At 51.6% G+C, this 23,191-nt stretch overlaps 5 protein-coding genes across 5 annotated transcripts; 2 read left to right on the top strand and 3 right to left on the bottom strand.

Moving 5' to 3' along the window:
* Nucleotides 1–1,788: 1,788 nt before the first annotated feature.
* CLAFUR5_01491 (AP-1-like transcription factor yap1) lies at nt 1,789–4,111 on the top strand (the record flags this gene model as incomplete). Its single annotated transcript, XM_047900639.1, has 3 exons — nt 1,789–2,268; nt 2,328–3,991; nt 4,072–4,111. The coding sequence occupies 3 exons, from the start codon at nt 1,789–1,791 to the stop codon at nt 4,109–4,111; spliced, it is 2,184 nt and encodes a 727-aa protein (XP_047755859.1).
* Nucleotides 4,112–4,834: 723 nt separating this feature from the next.
* Nucleotides 4,835–5,105, bottom strand: CLAFUR5_01490 (uncharacterized protein; the record flags this gene model as incomplete). Its single annotated transcript, XM_047900638.1, has 2 exons — nt 4,835–5,005; nt 5,055–5,105. 2 exons carry the CDS (start codon nt 5,103–5,105, stop codon nt 4,835–4,837), a joined length of 222 nt encoding a protein of 73 aa, XP_047755858.1.
* A 202-nt stretch (nt 5,106–5,307) lies between these two features.
* Nucleotides 5,308–7,026, bottom strand: CLAFUR5_01489 (uncharacterized protein; the record flags this gene model as incomplete). The annotated part of the gene is made up of 1 exon (XM_047900637.1): nt 5,308–7,026. The coding sequence occupies one exon, from the start codon at nt 7,024–7,026 to the stop codon at nt 5,308–5,310; it is 1,719 nt and encodes a 572-aa protein (XP_047756973.1).
* Nucleotides 7,027–7,501: 475 nt separating this feature from the next.
* Nucleotides 7,502–10,021, bottom strand: CLAFUR5_01488 (BTB/POZ domain-containing protein 3; the record flags this gene model as incomplete). Its single annotated transcript, XM_047900636.1, has 6 exons — nt 7,502–7,808; nt 7,960–8,803; nt 8,927–9,285; nt 9,433–9,574; nt 9,679–9,727; nt 9,794–10,021. The coding sequence occupies 6 exons, from the start codon at nt 10,019–10,021 to the stop codon at nt 7,502–7,504; spliced, it is 1,929 nt and encodes a 642-aa protein (XP_047756974.1).
* Nucleotides 10,022–10,463: 442 nt separating this feature from the next.
* On the top strand, nt 10,464–12,351 carry CLAFUR5_01487 (G2-specific protein kinase nim-1; the record flags this gene model as incomplete). The annotated part of the gene is made up of 2 exons (XM_047900635.1): nt 10,464–10,959; nt 11,009–12,351. 2 exons carry the CDS (start codon nt 10,464–10,466, stop codon nt 12,349–12,351), a joined length of 1,839 nt encoding a protein of 612 aa, XP_047756977.1.
* Nucleotides 12,352–23,191: the final 10,840 nt, after the last annotated feature.

The following is a 23,191-nucleotide window of genomic DNA, read 5'->3' as shown; positions in this document are numbered from 1 at the left end:
CGGTAAGTCGTTCGTCGCGGAGACGGCTAGAGGATACGGTACCGGGTGTGGTGAGTGTGTTACTGGGTGTGCGACGTCGATCGAAGGTCTGGTGTTGGTGGCAGTGGTTGTCACGTGCTGTCTTCCTCGAAGTCGTTGCCGAAGAGAGACCGACCGGCCCACTAGAGATGTTCTGTCACGTGCCCTACCATCTTCTGCGTGCACGGCGACATGTCCGCATGGACATGTAATACATACATGTACATACATGTACATACATGATATGTACATGTGCTGGAGACGGTGACGTATGGCTCACGATACGATAATAGATTCATTCACCCACCACATATCCAATGCCCTCTCTATTCGATGAGAAGAGGGCTGGCTCACTCGACGATGCAGAGATCGGATGTGTGTGCAGCCGCAGCAGTGCTTCCATGGATTGCATACGCACGAGTTTCTCTGCAGGGCGGAGTGCCGGCTTCAGTCTTCACAGTACCTCCTAGCGCGAATGTTGATTGATAATCACTGACTGCGTGTTTGATGTTTCTATGTACCACGCTCTACAACACCGCTGCACGCGTCATATGGACCAAAGCGCCCACCTCCACCAAAAAACAACACCACATCTTCAATCGTGTTTTCTTTATCCAATATCAGGCCCATTGCAACCAGCAAATTTATATACGTATCTGGATACATCACTGAACAAATTGTCGTGCTTGGATTGGCTATATGTGGTGTTGTTGTCGCATGCTACCGTCGCAAACTTTTCACCTGTTTCTTGGATTGGAGAAGCTACTGCAAGATGACCAAACACCTTTCAACACCTCAAAAGAATCAGATAGTAGGAGCCTATCACTACTGCAGACTTAAGGGCATCAAGTGCTCGCAAAGAGACCTTGTTAAGACCTTCAAACCGCTCTTCGCACCCACAAGGCATCAGGTGCGCAATGCTCTGGACACTGCAGGCTCAAGACAGCCATATCACCTTCCAGAACCTCCACCTTCCGGACCAGATCAGCTCTTATCCAAGGAGGACTTGGACCGGTGTGAACGGCTGCATGAGAACTACCACAGCAGGGGTCAGAAGAACGCAGTAGATACACATTGTGACTATAGACGCAGCAGAACGAAGAACAAGGTGGTGTGGATGTGAATAGAGAGACAAAACAACACCTTCAGAAATGAACATAATCCCACCAGCTGTTTTGGGCGGTTTGATCAGTGTGGAGCGTGCGCTGACACTCACATCGACATCGACATCCTGGTCTTTTCCTACTGCCTGCTGTCCAATTGCGCCTCGTTGTCCTCCGCCTGCAGCTAGCCATAGTCTCCGCATAGTCTACCGCGGTCTGCTGCAGACTGCTGCGAAGAGCCCTGCTACATATTCCTGCCCGGCCTGAGCCGTTCCCAATCCCAACACCGTCATACGCGACCCTTCGCTGCCTGTCTCACTTCTTTCTCTGCACTGCTGCCACGACCCTTTGCCACCACGGCCTTGGCCAAGTCATCGCAGCGTCGCGACAAACACAGCCAGAGGTGAGCCACGACGACCAGCATAATCATGTCCCACTTCCAGCCTTCCACTCTATGTATCCGCTGCCCTGCCCTGCCCTGCCCTGCATCGACCTGACCCCGCTATCTACTTGACCTCCAGAGCGTGGTCAGACCATCGCTTCCCCAGAACTCCGTCGCACCACCGTCCTTCTATCCGCTCCCATTGCTCGGCCATGCTGAAAGCTCCTTCTTTGTGCTCGCGCTGACCACCCGCCCAAGAATCTCCGCACACCTGGCCTCCGATCGATGGCCGCACAGCCACAGCAAACTTCCCAGCGTGCCAATCCCTACCTCTCGCCAAACCAGCAAGGCCTCTTGCTGGCTGCCCTGAACTCGCAGGCGCAGACAAAGCAGACGACGGCCTCTCAAGTCAAGCGCTCCGATAGCGACCCCGCGACAATGGACACAGCCAATGGCAACACGCTCTTCATGACCCCAACCAACGGCCACCTCGGCAGCTTCGAGTACACCCCAGACCTCGACTACCTAGACGGCGGCGACAACTTCGACTTTGAGAATGCCGACCTCGGAGGTGTTATGATCGGTGCTCTCCCAGGCAGTGGAGCTGGCAATGACATTGAAAATGGTGAAGGACACGAGAAGCGGAAAAGTCCCGACGACAACAACGACGAAGAAGGCGGTGATGCGAAACGACAGGAGACCAAGGAGGGTGAGAAGGGCGTCAAGAAGCCTGGCCGCAAGCCGCTCACTAATGAGCCTACAACTGTAAGTGTGCCCTCGAAAACTGACAGTCCACTAGACATATCCACTGACAGCTATAACAGAAGCGCAAGGCCCAGAACCGTGCCGCCCAACGCGCCTTCCGCGAGCGCAAAGAGGCGCATTTGAAGGACCTCGAAACAAAAGTCTCTGAGCTCACCAAAGCGCAAGAAGCTGACAAGCACGAAAATGGCATGCTCAAAGCTCAAGTCGACCGCCTCCAGATAGAGCTCAAGGAGTATCGCAAGCGGCTGTCTCTGAACTCTGGCGTAAGCCGTTCGCCCCCACTCACTGCTAAGAACAGCCAAAATCGCAGCAACAGCAATCCATCCTCAACCGGCGGCAACTTCCAATTTGACTTTCCTAAGTTCGGAGCACTTCCAGGAAGTCAGATCTTCGGCAACCAGGGTGGGAATGGGAATGCATCGAACTCTGGCGTCCTCAAGCGCGACAGTCTGACTCCGCCACAAGTCACGCAATCTCCGACCGCGATCAGCGGCTATCGCCAGCAGTCGCAGTCGCAGTCGCAGTCGCAAACACAGCCTCACTCGCAAACTTGCCGTCAGAGCAGCATGGCCCGCAGCTTGAGTCCGACAAGCATGCAAAACAATGGAGGCAAAACTGGCACCCCTTCACAGTTCACCAACCTCAACCCATCTTTCGCGGCGTACAGCACGAACAACAACATGCACGGCTTTGCAAGCACTTTGCCTCAGATGAACGGCGGCAATGATGGACTCGCAGACCTATTCAGCCCTAGCCTACTCAAGAGTGCCAGCGTCGATGGCTACTTCGACGACTCGCAGACCAGCAATAGTAACTCGAACAACTCGCAAGCAGTTAACGGGAACGGCGGCAATGACAGCACTTCTGGTCTGAACCGCGTTTTCCAGTTCAACAGTAGCAGCAGTACGAGCGATGGCACATCTCCGAGCGCAAGTTCGCAAAGTCAGTGGAACGGTAATGGTGCGAACAGCTCATGTGGCACATCACCTGAGCCATCCCATGGCAGCCCTGCGATCAACGACAAGGCGCAAATGCCTACTCAGAAGCAGCAGTCGCCCTTGTCGCAGTTCACGGACATCAACGGTCTAGCCAACACGGGCATGAACGCGACTTTCGGGCTTCCGAACATAGACTACAACGTACCGTCGCTTGGCAGCTTTGATCCAGTGTCGTTGGGCGACTACAGAGACAGCAATGATGCCATTGTGGGCGGGGGTGACTTCACGGGCGGGTTCTTCGACGATGCTCTCAACTCCGCATCTTTCGACTACGGCTCACCCAGCAACCTGTTTGGCATTCTCCAGTCACCACAACAAACATACAACCCTCTGCCTGCACCGCACAGCGTTATTTCCGCAAGCCATCCAGCGCCTAGCCAAGCGCTTATGGCTGAGATTGAGAACGCCCGCGATGGTGGTGACGACGACTACGGTCTACCAAACAATAAGCAGCAATCCAAGCCGCAGACAAAGGCTGACAGTACCGGCAAGCTCATCAGCTGTAACAATATCTGGAACCAGCTGCAATCAAACCCCGATTTCCAAGAAGGCAAGTTCGACCTCGATGGGTTGTGCTCTGAGCTTCGTGCCAAGGCGAGATGTTCCGAGAGTGGTGTGATGGTTGACCAGGATCATGTCGATGCTGCGCTGAAAAAGCTCGGGAAGAAGGATCAGAAGGGCAAGGTTATGGACGTTCCGCCGCTGATGTTCGAGCAGGAGAGCTGGTAAGTGAACCGATCACGAGGCCAGAGGCGAACCAGACGCCGGTGGCTGATGGATGAAGATGGAGACTAACATACGACAGGGACAACGTTTTGAAGAAGCTGCGAGAAGATTGCGCATGACGAATGACCTGATATACAAGCTCCAGCATGGGCGCAAAGTCATCGCATGCTGGAGTAGGAGCAACGGGAAGGTGTGTGGGCTTACTTTGCTACAATATCGAAATGAAAAATGGCTGAATGGTGACGGTCATGGAAGGCGTTTCTGGGTGCTCTGAGAGGGTAGCAAGGGACTAGATGATGCTCGCAGGCTGCTTGTACATGTAAGCTACAAGAACGAGAAATGACCACCCACTCTTCATACGCCGACTCATGGGGATCATCTTGTGCTGCTATCAGCCGTGAGCTCTTTCCATGCATACAGTGTCCCTTCCACAAATTCTCAAATCGTAATCATGTTCTCCCCGCGCGTTTTGACTGCCTTTCACCGCCACAAGATCAAACTTAAAAGACCAGAACCTCTCCATGCCCTTCTTCCACAGTCTCATCTCCTTTGCGGGTAGGCTCAGCACTCACAGGCCGGGAATATGGGTGCGGAGTCTTGCATCCAAACAGTTCAGCCAGTCGAGGCCGACAGCTTGCCAGGTGGCCTCGTTGGGGTCTAACTCGAACTTCAGTCCAACTTGGTAGAAGTAAGGCAGAAGCTCGTTGCGAATCACGTTGCATGTCTGTGTCATGGCTGGGAATGCCGTTGCTCTACGCTCATGATCTTCTTTCGCCAGCGAACTACCTCCAACATCAGGCGGATTCGCTTCGTGAGGGTGCACGTGACAGCCAGCTAGACCCTTAACAACCGAGTGCCTGCAGCGATCTGATGTTGGAGATAGCCAGCGAAATCGAGAAGATTTTGGATAAATCGCCGGGCGATCGATCGCCATGTTGTGCTACGTGTTCATCAACTGCGAGCTTGCCGATTTCGACCCAGAGCTCGGGTGGGAGGTCAAGGAGGCGGAAAGACTGGTGGTGGGTTAGTGGTGGCAAGAGGAAAGGTGAGGGAGGCGTTTACCTTCTGCTCAGGCTTAGGCTCTGACCCTGCAGCTGCTGCTGTTGCAGACATGATTTTGGTGGGAGTGGGTGATTTTTGTGAAAGGCCAGTCAGTGCCGATGGTGAAGCTAATGTAGGAGGTATTGCTGTGTAGGGAGTGAGGTCGTGCTGAGGCAAGCACAAACGTCTCGATCAAGCTACCGGTGGCGTTCGCGTGACAGCTGCCTTTAACGGCCACTCCCTCCTCTTGACTACTCCGTCTCAATCAAATCTCTCACCTCGCTGCACCTCGACAAAAGCACGAAGACTTCACCTCAATATCGGCTTCCGTCTCCAAGGTCCTGAGTTGCTTCTCAACGTCTGCGGCTTCCTCCTTCTTGCCTTGCACAACCAGACACTCATGATACCCATGCAACGCCCACACGTTATTCGGGTGTCTCAATGCGCGAGGAAGCGTATCGTCAAGGCCCAGATCTGCCCTGTATACCGCAGCCGCTTCATCGACCCGACCTTGCTCCAGGAGAAGAGCACCCAACGCATGCCTTGGTGGCTGCATCCATCCCCATGGCTCATCATATGGCATGTTATCACTGAGCTCCACAGCTTTCCGCAACGACTCAAACCCGTGGTCGATATCACCTTGTCGGTAGCTGAGCTCGCCGTCCAGCATTGCCGCTGCCACTGTCAGAATATCATTCGCGGTGTTGTTGAACAGAGTCCGACTGGCCGGCACTGTCTCCTTTGCGATTGCGATTGATTCTTCTGCCGCACATTTCACGCTTCCGACAGCAGCATGTGCCACTCCTTTGCCATAGTGTAGCATAGCATTTGTAACGCTGTACAGCTTCTGATCCTCTGGCAGTTTCAAGGCGAGTAGCTCGTCCCACCGGCCAAATCGAACCAGGACATGCACTCTCATGGTCAGGAAGCTTTCCAGCCAGTCGGCCATGGGCGGTGATTCAATGCGAAGGAGCTCGTCCGGTAACGACGCCTCTAGCAGCTCTACAGTATCTAGCGCGATCCTACTCTGCCCTGCGAACATGGCAGCATAAACCTTGAAGTGGTAGTTATGGCTGCGGTATAGCGAGTAGAAATTCAGTGCCCCTGCCTTCGCCACCCACCGCTCATCAGCCTCGATCGCTTCGGTGTTGGACACGATCGCGCGCTTCCAGTCACCACACAGGACGTCTAAGTGCGTTGGCATATGGTGCAGATGTCCAGCATCAGGTACTAGGCCTCTCAATCGGTCGGCCACAGGTAATGCATCTTCAGGCCGTGGACTCATCTCCATGAGGTGCGTATAAAAATGCAATATCCCAGGATGATCTTTCCCGCCCGGCATAGCAATGGCATCATCTAACACCTTCATGACCTCAAGAGTCTTCGCTCCCTCCGCTGGCTGACCACTCCTCAGATCCCACAAAGCCCACGGCGTCAAGTTCATCAACGAATCCGCATACAGTGCAGCCACGTCCAGATCATACCCGAACTCCCTATGAACCGCCGCCATAGCACCCGCATAATCCTCATTCCGCCTCCCAAAATCCTCTCCATCCTGATATCGCATCCTCACAGCCCGGATCAACGCCCTCTCCACAGGCGTCGCATCCTGCTCCCCTTCGCCACCATTGCCACTGTTCCTCGCTGCATCCAGACTCGCCCTTGCCCACTCCAAATTCGCCTTCTTCTCATCCTCGTCGAAGGCTTCCCAGGGTTTGTTGTAGTTGGGTCCCAGGGCGTAAGCTATTCCCCAGAGAGCCATGACGCATTCCGGGTCGTCTTTCAGGGCTCGCTGGAAACATTTTATGGCTTCTTCGTGGTTGAAGGCGTAGGACCAGATTAGGCCGCGGTTAAACCAGGTCTGGGAGGAGGTATTTTTGGTTGTGATACGACGGGAGTAGGAGCCTAGGTTGAAGTAGGGTTCGCTCTCGATGGCTGAGTTGTTATATTCTAATTTGATGCCCTTTGTGCTTTGTTGGCCTGGTGTTGCCATTTTGGCTGAGAGTCTTGCTTGGCCAGATGACCTCGATGTACGGTCCAGATGTCAGGATTACTCTGAGCAAAGATCTGAGCTATGTGGCAATTTCTTCGAAGTTTCCCAAGGTAACGGGACAAACAAGCAGTCGACGTTCAACGGGTTCTTCGAGAAAATACAAGTCAAGTTTGAGAAAGTCGCGATGCCTAGTATTGAGAGACTCGGTCGATGTGGATGTCAGCGAGCTGTAAGGGAGGGCCAGGTCGAGTCATCAGGTCTGGATGAAGGCGTATGGCATGTGAAAGTGCCAGGAAGTGGTCGAGATGATGGCGTACTGTTGAAGGTTCGGTTTCGGATGAAAGTTCACGCGAGCGAAACGACGGTCCAGAAAGTGGTGAGACGTGATGATCACCATGCGATTGCTCTGGTGAATCATGATCGAAAGGAGTCTGAGGAAGACGTGGCAATCCATTGAATTTATGTTGTATCTAGTCTACGCATCGTACCCAAGGCCTTCAACCAGAGCGTCAATCTTTCCAAGCAAGATCTGGTAGTTCAGCGCATCCTGAGTGAACTCGTCACCTGCGATCTCGCCATCAAGTGTTCGGATGATCGTTTGCCCTTCCAGCTGCTCAGCACCACCAGCGTTAACGAGCTGTTCGTGAGGTGGTGTAGTACCAGATCGAACATCTACGCCTTCGTCTTCCTGCACCTTCAAATTCCCTACCTGGGCAGCCAGGTCTGTGGTCTGTTCGCTTTCGTCCATCATCTCATCTAGCCCTGCATCCTCGAAGCGTAACCTACAAAGAGGAGGGTTTCAGCAATACTCGAGAAACATGTGGCAGTGTCTGAGACCATGGTGTGCATGGAGCGCGTCGTGCAGTGCATAACTCTTGCGGTCCACCATAGTCTAAGCCACTGCTCGACGTCTGATACCATTCAGCAACGTACCTAAATCGTTCTGACAAGTACCAACGTATGTCATCGATGAGCTCAATGGTGTCAGTCTCCTCGCGACGCGAGATTCGTGACGCCGATTCCTTCACCAAGTCTCTGAATTCAGGCTGGTCGATGTACTGCTCCAGCCGATAGGCGATGTACCGAGCGGCAAACTCTTCCAGGCGATGTACCCGTGTATCCCAACCAGCGCGCAGTACGTCGTAGATGTCCAAGTCCTCTTCGGCCACGGTCTCGCCTCGTGGATTTTCTGCTTCGACGATGCTCGCGTTGCCATTGCCGAGCGTGCTAATCAATAGCGCGGCTCGTTGCTTGAGCTTCTCGATAAACAGCATGTCTGCCGCTGTGAGCACTTCAAGCGCAACGTGTAGTGGAAAGTCGGCCTTCTCGGTATAGAGGAACGTTAAGATAATCTCGAGGACCTCGGGCGAACAATCGACTAGTACGATCTGTAGGTGCTTACTATCTTGTCCTTCCTTGAAAGGCGATGCAAACATTGTGGCAAAGACTTCCGAGCGTAGCAACATGGCTCGATGCGCTGGGAAGAGCACGGAGTGCTTTGGCTTGCGCTGTTGTGATGGAGATCGCGAAGCGCTATTCTGAAAGTGTCCTACCGGAATTCCGTTCAGTGGCCCTTCGGTTTGCCTGACTGTCGTTGTTGGCTGTGTTTCTGGTTCGTCTTCAAGATCCTCATCGGCTCGCAACAGTACGTCAGCAAATATACCGTTGTCTTTGTCCCACATCACGTGGTCGGTCTTGTCGCTATCCACTTTGAGTTTATACCGTAGGACGTTGTTCTGGAACCATGTTGCCAGCTGATTTCGTCCTTTTCGAACACCTGCAGTTCACCGCGTTAGCTTAGACCCACGAGTGATCTGCGAGGCGGGGAGCGCGTCAGATCGCACGTCTCGAAAGAGCTGCCACCGACTGCGGCACTGTTGTGCCGCTCAAGGTCTCTTACCATCTTCTCGTCTCTGGCGCGTCTGCCGTCTGTCACCAGAGGCCAGGATATCTTCAAACACCTCAGGTACCTCGAGCTGCCTGCTGATCTTGTCTATGCCAGTCAAGATAGCTTGCTCCTCCTCACCATCTCCTAGATTCGCCGAGACATCGCCCAGGTACAGATACCGTATGCATGTCTCGAAAGACTGTGCAGCGATAGCGTTGGAAGACTTCCAGTGAGTCGTCTCCGGTGCAGCGGCCAGCTTTTGCGCAAAGTAAGGACTTCGTGCGCTTAGAATGAACTTATGAAGGTCGTATTGGACGTCACCAGTCTGTACCGTGATGTCTGCCGTTTTCGGAATTTCACGCGTGAGCAAGCTGCAGTGAACGTCACATTAGCTGCATTCAAGGACCGCATAATTAGACCTGAGCCGCTGGTTTGTGGTGTAAAACAGATGGTCTCCCAAAGTAGGTGACTTTGTCTGAGCCAACAGTAATCATTCTCGACGTAGAAGACAGACGTACCTGGTGATGTGGGCTGCAAGAGGTTGCAATGGATCTGTCGATTTGCTGTAGTCGTATTGCAGCAGCAGATTCCGTAGTCGGTCGTTCAGCGCGTTGTAAAGTGCCCGCTCGCCCTGAAACGTGTCTCTTTCACATAGGGCACCTGTTGTTTGACAAAGTATTAGCCAGGAGGTGCTGCAGTGGACGACCATCAGCTGGAGCGTAGCACGCGGTCTGTCCAACCAGAGCCCATGTGATAGAACACACCTTGTTCTAAAAGCATCTGCGCAACTTCGTAGTGACCACATAGTGATGCCTTAGCCCACCTCATCAGCCATCAGCTCGTTGCTCCTTATCACTTCGCCACATCCTCACAACTCACCAGAATCAGAGGCGTGTAGTCGTATTCGTCGCGGGCGTTGATGTTGACTCCTTTGCTGATCTGTTCCTGACATACTCTAAGGTCACCTCTTCTGCACGCCTCGCAGAACTTTCTGAAGTCGCCACTGAGGTCTAAGGGATTTTCCTCTTTAAGACGGCCGGAGGATATGTCTTGCCTCTCCTCGTATAGTGCCTTCTCGATTTGAGGCTTTGATTTGAGGTCGGCCATGTTGCTGTCAAAGATTGATATCACTTATCAGATGGTCTCCAGGCTTGCTCTGAGCACGGTATTGCTTGGTGGCAAAGAGAGCAGAACACTTGGTTGCATAATGATTCTTGAATGTTCGAGATTGTGAATCGGCAATGACGTCGGAAGTGCTGGCGCCGATGCCCGGGGGGGTCTGCGACGCGAGACTGTTGCCCTGCCAAAAGCTTCTAAGCTTCTGTTTGGTCCTGCTTCGCTTGCAGCGCGATCACTAAGTGCTCTTGTCATCGAACATCTCTTACAGCAATCACTTGTTTGCCTCTGCAACATGTACACAGCAGTCTGCTAACTCGCCTCACCTGGGAGCGCCTCGTTTAATGCTCAGCATCCTCTAGTCCTTCTTTTGCGACAGGCCTCATCCAACATACACCACTAACACCAACCCTAATCCCGTACCGCCGCCATCATGTCGACAGACTCAGATTACGATGTCCTGGAGAAGATTGGCCAAGGCTCCTTCGGTGTCATCCGCAAGGTCCGGCGCAAGGCAGATGGCGAAGTCATATGCCGCAAAGAGATCTCATACACGCGCATGTCCGACCGCGAGAAAGAACAACTACATGCAGAGCTACGGATTCTCGAATCACTACGACATCCCAACATCGTGCAGTACTACCACCGTCAGCACCTTAAGAGCTCGCATGACCTCCACCTGTACATGGAATACTGCGGCAATGGCGATCTAGGAGGATACATTCGGAAGCTGAAGGACAGGAAACAGCATGCAGACGAGGACTTCATCTGGAGGATATTCGCACAACTGGTCGACGCTCTGTACAGATGTCACTATGGCGAGAACCCACCGGCACCAGGCAAGGAGCACAATGCAAGAGACGGCAAATCGCTCGTGAGCAAGCAAGGCCACACCGTCATCCTGCACCGCGATCTCAAGCCGGAGAATGGTAAGGCTAGGGCAACATCTTAGACCTGCGCAGATACTAACCCTCGCAGTCTTCCTCGGCGACAACAACAGCGTCAAGCTAGGCGACTTCGGCCTCTCGAAGATAATAGCTTCCCACGACTTCGCGAGCACATATGTCGGAACCCCCTTCTACATGAGCCCTGAGATCTGCGCTGCCGAGCGATACTCGCACTATTCCGACATCTGGTCACTCGGGTGTATCATCTACGAGCTTGCCACCCGACAAGTGCCTTTCGAGGCTCGCTCCCACATGGAACTCGTCATGAAGATCAAGCAAGGTCGAATCAAGCCGCTGCCACCTGGGTACAGCAAGGAGCTTAGCGATGCCATCCAGTCCTGCCTGCGAACGGACCCGAGACAACGACCTGATTGCTCACAGTTGCTGAGCGTACCGAACATCAAGGTCGCTCGTACGAGATTGGAGACCGCTACGGCGCTCGGCCAGTACGAAAAGGTCCAGACCGAGCGTGACTCGGCGCTCAACAAGCTTGCAGCCGCGCACAAGCAGATCCAGGAACTACAGGCAGAGGTTACCAAGTTAAGAGAATCGAACAAGAAGGTCGAGATGGAGTGGCACGCCCGGGCAACACTGGCTATCGATCAGAAAGTCCACGAAGCATCAGAAAAGCACAAGCAGGAACTACTCACACAGTTTAACAAGGCTGTTGATCAACGGGCGGAGGAGAAACTCAACTCTCATCTTGCGTCGTTGCCGTCCAGTCACCACAACTCCACCAACGGCTCAGATGGCTCGGCACATGTGCGGTCAAGTACACCGCCACCGAGCAGGAGTGCTGTTGCGTCCTTCGAGACATTCATCAGAACAATACCGGACACAGATGCTTCGTCACTGCCAGACGTCCTCGAGGACTCTGTGCTCGATACCGATCTGACTGCTCTGTCACTCAACGATCCGACCCCAGACCCAGAAGAAGAGGAGGACAAGATCTCACCACTTGCACGGCGCACTGCAAAGCTTCCTCCACCGAAGAGGGCAACAAGAAAGCCTTTGTCTCGCGCGAAGACAGCCACAGGGCTTACCAACTTCCGCGATGAGACCAAGGACTCTCCAATGGATGTGCACATGGCGGACCCAAGCCCAATGCCCACTGGTCGGTTCGTTGGACTGGGTTTATCTCCTCGCCGAGCCGCACCTGGTCAAGACCTGTCGCCTCGTCGAAACGCACCTGCCATCCCGCCGCTCAAGCGCAACATCTTTAGCCAGGCGGCTGAGAAGGAAAACCGTGCACCTAGCAGCAGAGGCATTCCTCGAGGACGGACCTTGGTGGAGTTGTCGTCGCAGTCACCAGCGAAATGGAATCCAATGATGCACGGCGAGGACATGCCCAGTCCTTTCATCAAGAAGCGCTAGACTAGCTTCTCCTGACGAGTAGCACCGAGGCGTTGGGATGGGTGGTCAGTGGTTGTGCTCGCTTCAGCATTTCGTAAGGTTCTCAGCATCGGTAGCATTGGGTAGGTGTTGGTTGGATTTGTACAGAGGAACTGGACGCTGAGATGAAAGTGCTTTTGGCATAGTGCAGCGGAGTAAGATAGTGCTCGCTCTTTGCAATACGATCTCGTTTGTTCATGGCAGTCTTGCCACTTCTATGCTGAGCGCAAACCCTTCATCGTGATTAAATCAGTGGTGATCAGATGCCCCGTTCAATGGTATCAAAGCTGAGAGCTGAGCAGAACTGCAAGTCGAAGAGACGACGTCGAAATATGCTCAGCCATGCATAAACTGACATCAACCGCCTCGTGGCAACGCAATGGCAAAAGCGTGGTCGATCAAGATCTGTCAGCCATGCATTTGCGAACGCTCTTGTACCGTGCACAAAAGATCTCAGGCAGACGCCACGCCATAGATCATTGGCTGCGTGACACTGTGTAGCTCCAGTTTGCATGAACCAGGATGTCTGACACCTGCAACACAAGTGTAGACGAGTCTGCCGGCACAGGAAATATCCGAGATGCGAACAGACATAAGATGGGTGCTGGGAAGCAGCGTATGTGTTCCCTGATCAACAACATCACGACACGAGGTCGCGTGCAACACTTCTCCGTCCAGATGGCAGTCACTCACCGCGCTTCTGGCCTCGGCGATTAGAAACGAATGTTGACTTGGAGCCGTCTGCTCGACCGGACACGGATCAATTCGAAAGTGCGATACCTGCGATGGCCTGGTCCCGTGGTCGTTGCCGTGCTACAAGCTGGACAGACCGCAGCTCGGCCGCATACCCCGACAGTCGGTTGCATGACGGTGGAACGAGGCTGAAGACGGGCAGTACGATAATGCAGAGGTGGCCATGGTCGTTGATATGGTGGGCGGTATGGCTGTGTGCGATCGCCCAAGTGCCAAACAAAACGAGGGTCCGAGCCCAGTGTGCTTACTCACACAGCCGGAAGCGGACGGTTGGATATCCCGTTTGGTTTCAAGGCGCTATGTACGTCAATCGCAACGCCTGTCCGCGCACCCCGTTGGACGGAGACGCCACAAGCTTCGCCGCACCCCAGCTCGGATTCTCGCGTTCCGACACATGGTGTTGCTGGCTTGTATCAATTGCCACACACGCTCAAAATACACGATATGTAGCTCAAATTGCTCAGAATAGCATCGCGAATACAGAATAATTATGTTTCATGTTGATATATCGCTGCGTTGTGGTGTTGTTGATGGGCTCAGATTGAGGTGCGAATTCTGAAGCCGCATCGGCTGAACTTCGGGTCCCTTTCCCAGCTTTCCCAGCTTGGGAGCTTGAACCCGGCGCCAAGCCAGAGATATGGGCTTGGGCGACGACGACACTGCACCACAACGACACGGTGTATCAACACCAAACTTACCAGGCAGCCAGATATAGGTGTGAAGATGAAGCTCAGGTAATATGAATTTCATAGGGCAATGCGTTGTTGGTTCTTTAGGGGGTGGTCGAAAATTCCCGTCTCTAAGCCCGCTTGCGACATCAGCGCGATAGCAGCGCTTTCTCACCACCTCAAAAGCAGCGGCAAAACCCCTAACACACGTTGCAACGGCGCGATTGCGCGCATTTCTAGCGACAGCCAATGAGAGCGCTGGAAATAGCTGTCAATTACATACGAATACTTACTATAGTAGGTTCCTGCTACAGCTCTTGCTAAAGCGTGAAGGATTTGACGCGTGTACGTAGCTGTCGTCATAATACTGCTGCTGCTGCTAAGGGTGAATGAACTGCTATATAGGCGTAGTAGACGCGTAGCCGTACGGTTGCTACAATAGTCGTTCTTGCTATATATAATACTGCTAATCTCGCTACGCCTATTGAGCCTATTGTTGTTATTGACTCACTAGTAGCTCGGTAAGCTGCTTTAACTGTCCTTCTAGTACGTCTATTCGATCAGGTGGTTTCGCTACAGATGGCCCTCTAGGTGATATAGCACTCAGATTGCCTTTAACGTTGTTATAAGCACTATCTCCCTTATAACACTTTGGACCGCGATTACGTATTAACTTCCGACACGCGCACGCTCGAGTCGTATAGCTAGTCTTGCAGTTGTAGAACACACTATCCTATGCTATAGCCTTCCGCTACGAAGCAGTGGGTTAAGGTGTTAGTAGAAAGCTCGATAGCCGTAGATCCTTAGCCTTCCGTACGCCATTCCTATTAGTAAGCTCGAAGGCTATATTACCACGGTATGCGCTTGTGACACTTGCTATTAGATTGCGAGCAGGTGGATCAATTCTTCTACGCTTGTTGGATCGTCGATTAGACTCTATTAGAGGCTTATATAGTATAGTACCTACTACAGCGCGATCGATATACTAGTAAATATCGAAGTCTATTATCTATAGAACACCTCCCCTCTTAAGTAGCTATATATTGCGGTACATATACGGCAAACTAGTCGTACGGCGATAGCAGCCGTTATACGTATAAAGATAATACGTATAGGTGAATGTAGAGTGCTTATATAGCTCGCCCTTCTTATCTCTCTTAATACGGAGCCTACGCTTAGCTTCGGCGACTGTCTTCGTGACCTCCTACAATGCGTAGTCGTGGATACCGTAGACACCTGTCTTAGACACGATAGGCCTTACTTTCGAGTAGAAGTCGCTAACTAAGTTGCTAGTATATGCTAATGCTCGTCTACGTAACCTACGGTAGTTCTTATAAGCCTGCTACTATATAGGTGTTAGGAACCGCTGTACGTTATCCCAACCGGGCTTGGATCTTTGCAGTGATGTCTCTGACTCGTTGAGAAGGTAGTGGTCCCAAACAGTATATGGTGTATACTTAAAATGAGTTGAGCACGAGGCTCCTATCTACTTGCAAAGGAGCGTCGTCTATATAGTACTATGTCTTGGCGCGGTCACCTCGCTCACGAGTGACCTAAGTGACCCTGAGTCACCTCGTTCACGAGTGACCCTGAGTCACCTCGTTCACGAGTGACCCAAGTGACTCCAATACACTGGCTGCCTAGTGATCTCCCCTCGTTCTTCGCTTGTCTGACAAATGAGCTTCTCCCACCTTTCAGACCGTAACACCATCCCCCTCCCCAGGATCGGTGTCCCAACGATCACGTGTCATGATGATATAAGCGAATGTCCCATCATTTTCATTCCTCAGCTTGTCCAAAATGTCTTCCTCCTCGTCACAGAAACGCGAACTTCGTGCCTCCCGCATCGAGCGACAGAATCACCTGGCCGAGTCCCCCTGCGAGAACTGTTGTTCGAAGTTGCGTCTGTGTTTCGTCATGCCTGGCTCCGACTCGCGGTGTTCCGAGTGTGTCCGTAGAGGTCGCGCCTGTGTCCGTACGTCGTGGGCCGCCATAGATCGGACCGAAGCATCCATAAAAAGAGAAATCGAGCTGGCGGAGCAACAACAGGAATCGCTCCTGCAGCAACTGGAGCAGGTCCGGGCGATCCTCACCAGGAAGCGCCAAGTACTCGAGCAGAACCGTGCCCGTGAAGAAGAAAAACTCCGTTGCTTGGATCGTGAGCTCGCCGCCGAGGGAGAATAGGCTAGAGCTGACTAAACATGTTATATAGGTCATTCCAAGCACTATAATTGAGCTAGAGCTTTATCTAGTTATAAGCACCCTTATAACGCGATGTAGCCTTCTCGTTATAGTGACAGACTTCCGAGGTGTAGCAATAAGCAAACCGCCTTATATATAGCTACTACTAGGTCTAAAGGTAGGTCACTATCGATAGATACTTCTAATGAAGCTCCTTACGCTGTTCCTCGAATGACTGCTCGTTAGTAGACCTTAATATAACTTACTAATTACTCATGAATTGATTGCTAAGCTCTGACTTAATCTAATAAGTCCTACCCGCTATATCTTGCCGTAGTACCTATACGAAGTTGCCGCCGAGCTTGTGAAGCTTAGCCTAGATGTTCTTATTAATATGCTATCTATATAGGATCGTTAGAGTCTCTAGAAACACCTTATCAAGTGCGTTAAGCAACGCCTGTTCACGGTCAGTAAGTATTACCTTCGGCATAGGGAGTTTACGCTCCTCGAAGCAGGCTCGTAACTGTTAAACAGGTACGAGTTGCGCAGCAGTGGAAGACGGCGGATCACACCAAAGACGAAGAAGGACCCAATGGGATAGCGTGTATCTACATACAGTATCGCCGGTGTTGGTGTAGGTAGATGCTAGGTGTCCGGATGTTTGCCAGCCTATAGGGGCTGGCAAACCCTAGTCACGTGATCTATCACATGACACACCCACACCTACATGCTTGTCCTGCGGCCTGTATGTTCTCAACACTCCCACTCAGGCCACATGGTCTCCTACAATCCCTTTACGCAAGCTGGAGCTGCCTTACAAAGTTTTGGAACTGCTGGCCATTGAGGGGCTTTGTTAACCCATCAGCAGCCATGTCCTTTGTATGGCAGTAGTCCACTGCAATCTTCTTCTGCCACCAGAGATGTCTGACATAGTTATATGCAACATCAATATGCTTTGACCTTTCATGCACATGGGCATCTTTGACAAGTGTCAAAGCGGCTTGGTTGTCACCCATGAGCTTGACTGGCCTTAGCTCGTCAACAGTGCCCTTGCTTGCCCTTACACTCGGCTGGAAAGAGCTCTTTCCTACCAGTTCTGGGCACCCCATTTCCCTGAGGACAGCAGCAAGAAATTGTGACTGCTTTGCGGCTGCGTTCATAGCCATGAACTTAGCTTCCATTGTTGATGTTGCAACAGACTTCTGCTTCCTACTCATCCAGGACACAGGTGATCCACAAAGGAACCACACGTATCCCAGAATTGAGACTCTATCCACTTTGTCCATAGCGTAGTCAGAGTCCGAGTATCCCTGGAGATTGCCCCCTCCCTTTCTATACATAAGACCTAGGTCTGGGTACGACCGCAGGTATCGGGAGAGCTTCTTCAAAGCCTTCATATGCTGCTGCGAGGGATCAGCAACAAATGAGCTAATTCTTCCAAGGGGGAATGCTAAGTCTGGCCTTGTCATTGTCATTGGCCACATCCAGGTACCATTGTGGCTCTGGTAATCCTGTTTGTTGCACCTCTCATCCATAGGTGCCGTAGGCACTAAATGCTCGTAGCTCTCCATAGGTGAGTGGGTTGGCGTAGCCTTCTCTCTAGCCATGTTCATCTTGGCTAAGTTAGCGTGGACATAGTGTCCTTGATCAAGCTTCAAAGTGCCTTGGGACCTGTCTCTTGTAATCCTCATTCCAAGGATCTTCGTAGGTTCACCAAGATCTTTAATCTTAAACACTTTTCCAAGCTCAGCCTTAAACCACTGAACATCTGACAGCTTCGGAGCTGCAATGGGTATGTCATCCACATGGGTAAGGACCATAAGGTCTCTATCCGTATGGATAAGTAGGCATGGATCTACCTGGGACTGGGTAAATCCAATCTTCTCTAGCTTCGCAACACAGAGCTTGTTCCAGTCTCTAGCTGCTTGCTTAAGCCCATAAAGGCTTCGTAGGACCTTGAACACCATGTTTGGAGGTGCTTCAACTCCTGGGGGTGGGATCATATAGATGTCTTCAAGAAGGCTGCTTTGGGTAAAAGCATTATTCACATCCACTAGGTGCATCTCGAGATCTCTCTCACATACTACTGCCATGAATACTCGGAGAGTATCATGTCTAACAGTAGGTGCAAAGGTCTCTTCGAAGTCAACCCCATATTTCTGTGAAAACCCTCTTGCAACTAGTCTTGCCTTGAACTTCTCAATGGCTCCACTAATCATTCTTTTCACATCAAAGACCCACCTAGAAGTAATTAGATTCGCACCCTTTGGCGGTACAACTGCTTCCCAGGTGTTGTTGCTTGCTAAGGCAATAAGTTCGTTCTCGATTGCCTCTCTCCACATATGTCCCCATTCGGGGTCTCCTACGGCTGCCTTATAGGACTTTGGGATTGGCACTTCCTGCTGATAGGCTATGGCCTGCCCAACAGCAGCAAATGCATGTTCTTCCACGTCGTTCAGAATCTCCTCTACCCAGCTCATTGTAGGGTCTAGATGGAACATCTGGGCGATAAGAGCCTTATGGTGTTTAGCCTCATGCTCTTCAGAGTTATCATCTCCGTCCCCCCTTGACCTCTTGTTGCCTGCAACCTGAGGTGGCGCTGGGTGTTCGGATGGGTCGAACTGAACGACATCTTCTTTTTCTTTCATTGGAGTACCCTGATCTCCAAACTTCTGGTATTCCCCAATGTCCTTTGGGGGAGGGGGAAGTTGCACAAACAGCGGTTGCTGTGGTGTTGATGACTTGGGTAGATTCTGTATAGATCCACCGTTATCGGCCTTCGACAGTGTTGAAACCGCCTCAATATTTTCTCCTGGCCTTCGTAACGGTGTCTCTGATAATCCCCTATCGGAAAATTTCGCCCCAAAGGGCTTCCTCCCAACAGGATTGCGCTGTGGCGCTCGACTCGGCTGGTTAGTGAAGGTGATACCAAGATCCATATCTCCCCCCTTCTCATTCTCAAACCAGTCGACGTGACTATGCGCTTTTATTGCTTTCATGTCGGGATCCCAGAACAGCCATTGTTTTGTGGTGTTTTCTGAGTAGCCCACAAACACGGCTTCTTTTCCTCGGTTCATCAACTTGTCTCTCCTCAAGCCTTGAGGTTGGGCTCTTGGGTCTACATAGACCACAGCTTTGCATCCCCAGACGCGGAAATGGTCGACTGACGGTACTTGGCCAGTAAAGGCTTCTTCTGGTGAAAGAGCAATATCATCAATGATCGGACCATTAGGCAGTCTGTTTCTGATCACAGTCTGTGCTTGCAAAGCTTCTGGCCAGAACTCAACTGGCATGCCAGAGTCTTCAAGCATAGCCCGGACTGTGTTCTCAGAGGCTTGAATTGACCTTTCCACAGGTCCATTTTGAAGAGAGTTGTAGGCATCAGTTGTGTCCATCTGAGTGCCAAACTCCTTCTCCCACTCTTTTAGCAAGGCGAGAATTTCCTTTGCACCATCACTGCGGATCGCAGACAGAAAGCACCTTGACTGCCGTTCTGCCTGGACCTTCCAATCCCGTAGGGCTGCAGGAGCGTCGCTCCTGGCCTTCAAAGGGATCACCCACTTCTTCCTAGAGAAGTTGTCTACAATCTCAAGCCAATATTTGTATCCTAGCCTAGAGACTGCGCCCTGAAAAGGCCCACAGATGTCAATGGAGATGAGGGCCAGCCTCTCCCCTTTCCTCTCTGTGGCAGGTCCTTTGAACTTCCTCATGTTTGCAAGGGAGCAGACCTTGCAATTCTGGTGTTCAGAAGGAACAGGAATGGGATCTTTCTTGTCAGTGACTCTATGCAGGTTTCTTAGCAGTCCCTTGCCAAGGTGTGCACATCTTCTATGCCATAGCTCCCACTGATCTTCGGACTCAGTGTTAGCCATAGCGGTACCGTCACGTTCTTGAGAGAGTATGCCAGCATGCTGTGGCTCAAGAATTTCCGAGATCGAGTGGATAAACGGTACTCCTCCTCGAAGTTTGGTCTGGACAACGGGTTTACCAGACAAGGATTTTAGGGTGAAACTGGGTGGTTGGACAGCAAACTGTTGGCTGAACTGATTCCACGAAACAAGACTAACTCCAAGGCCAGGAACAAACAGGACATTTTCTAAGACAATTTGCTTTCCAGAAGGACCACCCATTACTGCACTTCCCATATGTGTAGCTTGTAGATAGCCACCCCCAACCTTGATCCACTTCCTCTTTTGAAGAGGCTTCAGTGTCCTGAATAGTGAATCTTGGTCAGTCATATGTGATGATGCACAAGAGTCAAGCAACCACTCGGACGAGGGGTACTTGCCTTTGGCTTCCACAGTGGAATGGGCAACCTCATCAACATCATCATCTTCTGATGGTATCTCAGGGTCTGATGCGTCTTCCTGGGTCGCATGGGCCCTTGCAGGCTTACTAGAGGAGGCCTTTGGCTTGCGGCTCTCCTTCATCTGCTTTGCAAGGTCCGTCATCACCTTGAGGACATCACGAAGGTTTGGTGATGATGACCTCCTACGAGGTGGTGACGGTTGTCTCTTAGCAGGGTAGGTAACCCTAGCTAGTTTGTCCTTGTTCCTAACAGCCTGCTGAGCTGCAGAAAGGTGTGGGCACTTGCTCATAAAATGGTCACCACCGCAGAGATGGCACGTGAGCTTGCCCTGGAAACCCTTCTTAGCAAACATGGCTGTCCCTTGATGAATCATTGATTCTTGCTTCTCCCTAAGAATTGCAAGAATGTCTTGTGGTGAGAGATTCACCTGGGCATCAATTGCATCGCGAATTGAGCCAAATGAGTCTGGCAGAGCTGCTAAGAGTTGCTGGATCTTTCTGTCCTCAGTCTTGATGTCTTGGAACTGAGGCGAGATTGAAACAGCCCTCCTTGCAATTGAGCTAAGCTCCTGCCAGGCATCATCTATAGACTGGTCTTCTGTCATCACGAAATTGGTGTATTGCTGAAGCAAACTTCTTCCAGTAGCGAGAAGTCTTCTCTTATATTTAGCTTCAGCCCATTCCCACAACTCCTTCGCATGCCGGATCTCGTATGTCATCTCTTGGTCATCTGTCGACAGACAGATGTACATCTCATACAGGGCCGTTGCATTGTGCCGTCTGTACGATGCCTTCCTTATCGCTTGATCCAAAGGAAGGGATGACTCCGATGATGCAGAGGGTGTCGCTATAGATGGGGTTGCAGCGGGAATGTCCGTGATGATGTCTTCGAGGACCCAGTCAACCTGCTTTGATACCAGGTGTATTCTCATCAGCTTGAACCATGTTTCGTGGTTCTCTCTTGTCAGAAGAGGTGCTGCTCTCTTTCTTATGAACCCAGTCTCGTTCTCCATTTTTTTGTAAGTTGAGGGACAGGTTGGCTGCCCTCAGGTAAAAGGATGTATTCGGTCGTACGCGATCGGATCGAAATGGGATAAACCGAACGCGAGGTTGATAGCGGAGAGGATGGCTATCCGCCGGGAAGAGGAGGAAAGTCGGTCGGTAAGGATCGTGTTGGTGCTGAGACACTGTAGCGTAACTCTCTCAGCAGAGGGGGTTTCTGAGACACTGCGGCTCTCTCAGAATGAACAGTTAGTCGATGCGAACGCGATGTCCGGAGAGCGACTCTTCTCAGTAAGCTCGCCCACTTGTCTGAGGTATTGGCACAGGCTCCCTGACTCGGAGTCTGACAGTGCCTCACTAGGCTCTTTCACGTCTTATATGCACCTACAGCGCGGCTGTAGCTTCCTGTGCAATGCGGGTGCGGCCTCCAGTCTGCCTTCCTTTTGTTCTGAAGAGGAATAACTCCAATACGACTTTGTCGAGGGTGAAACACCGAGTTGCTAACCCGGGCTCATAACCTGTTAAACAGGTACGAGTTGCGCAGCAGTGGAAGACGGCGGATCACACCAAAGACGAAGAAGGACCCAATGGGATAGCGTGTATCTACATACAGTATCGCCGGTGTTGGTGTAGGTAGATGCTAGGTGTCCGGATGTTTGCCAGCCTATAGGGGCTGGCAAACCCTAGTCACGTGATCTATCACATGACACACCCACACCTACATGCTTGTCCTGCGGCCTGTATGTTCTCAACAGTAACCACTATAAGTGAGGGAGATAGTGCTCCTTAGTCATGCCGTCTAGCATATAAATAGACACCGGCATCGTGTTACTTATAGGCGTAGCTAACACTACATTCAGTACGTTGCGATTATAGACATTCGTCTTGAAGGTCACATCTATAACTAGTAGCTCTAGTGCTTTAGTATACACCTTAAGGTAGTCCGGATAGATGACATTCAAGCTTCGTAGCCTACTAGCGTTATCTCCTTTAGTGAAAGTGTCGTAGCCCTTAATGAAGCCCTTGTCTTCTAACAGTCGTATACAACGCTTAGCTTAAGTCGCTTGCTTACGGCCATTGAGGTGGTGTCGCCACTTTAGGTTCTTAATGTCTCCCTTATAGATAAGAACACTAGGGTAGTTATCGTCGATAAAGGCCTCAATCTGAGCAGGGCGTACGCCTATCCGAGACAGACCCTGTATCTGACTAAGAACACCGATTGTGTTGTTGCGAGAGTTAGTGCGGGCTCTAGGCAATACAATGGGCTCAGAAGGAGGGTGGTTATGCTCCAGATGTTGAGATTGAGAAGGTAGGCGTAACTTATAGGGCCCAGTAACTCTTCCATTAGCGACAGGTGAATTGAGCTGTGTAGCAACAGCAGTAATCTTCTATAGACATCCACACTTATTGGACCGGTGCTTGCTTGGCTTAGCAGCCTGTTTGGCTTGTGATCGCTTGTCAAGTGAACCCTCACGATGACAGCGTATCTCGAGCCTATATCGATCGCCTAAAGGACTATCGTTGCCTGTCTTCTTCCACTTCTGCTTCTTGAGGTCGAAGCCCTGTGCAAGAGCCCATCCTGACAGCCATAGCATAAGGTCCTCGAATGAGTCGAAAGTTCTGTTGTCTGGTGGTGGCATCTCTTTAGGCTCCTTCTCTTCATCCACATAGGCAAGCGTAGGAGGACATGATGCTGAGCGGTGTATTCGGACAGGTGTGAAGCCCTCAACAGCCGAGTTTGAGAGCCTTCGAGATGGGTGTCGAGACGGGTGTCGCATAGGGAATACAGAGGGTGTTGTAGGTGTCGTAACGCGCTGAATCGGACGAGCAGCATTCATATCATATAGCAGATCACCCTCATATTGAATTTGAGAGCCTGTGGGCACTATAGTGGGCTCCATGGTGTGTTG

Source organism: Fulvia fulva, chromosome 1, assembly GCF_020509005.1.
Source record: "Fulvia fulva chromosome 1, complete sequence".
Taxonomy (NCBI): domain Eukaryota; kingdom Fungi; phylum Ascomycota; class Dothideomycetes; order Mycosphaerellales; family Mycosphaerellaceae; genus Fulvia; species Fulvia fulva.
The sequence above is the reverse complement of the archived record's forward strand: the minus strand, read 5'-3'. Positions and strand labels throughout refer to the sequence as shown.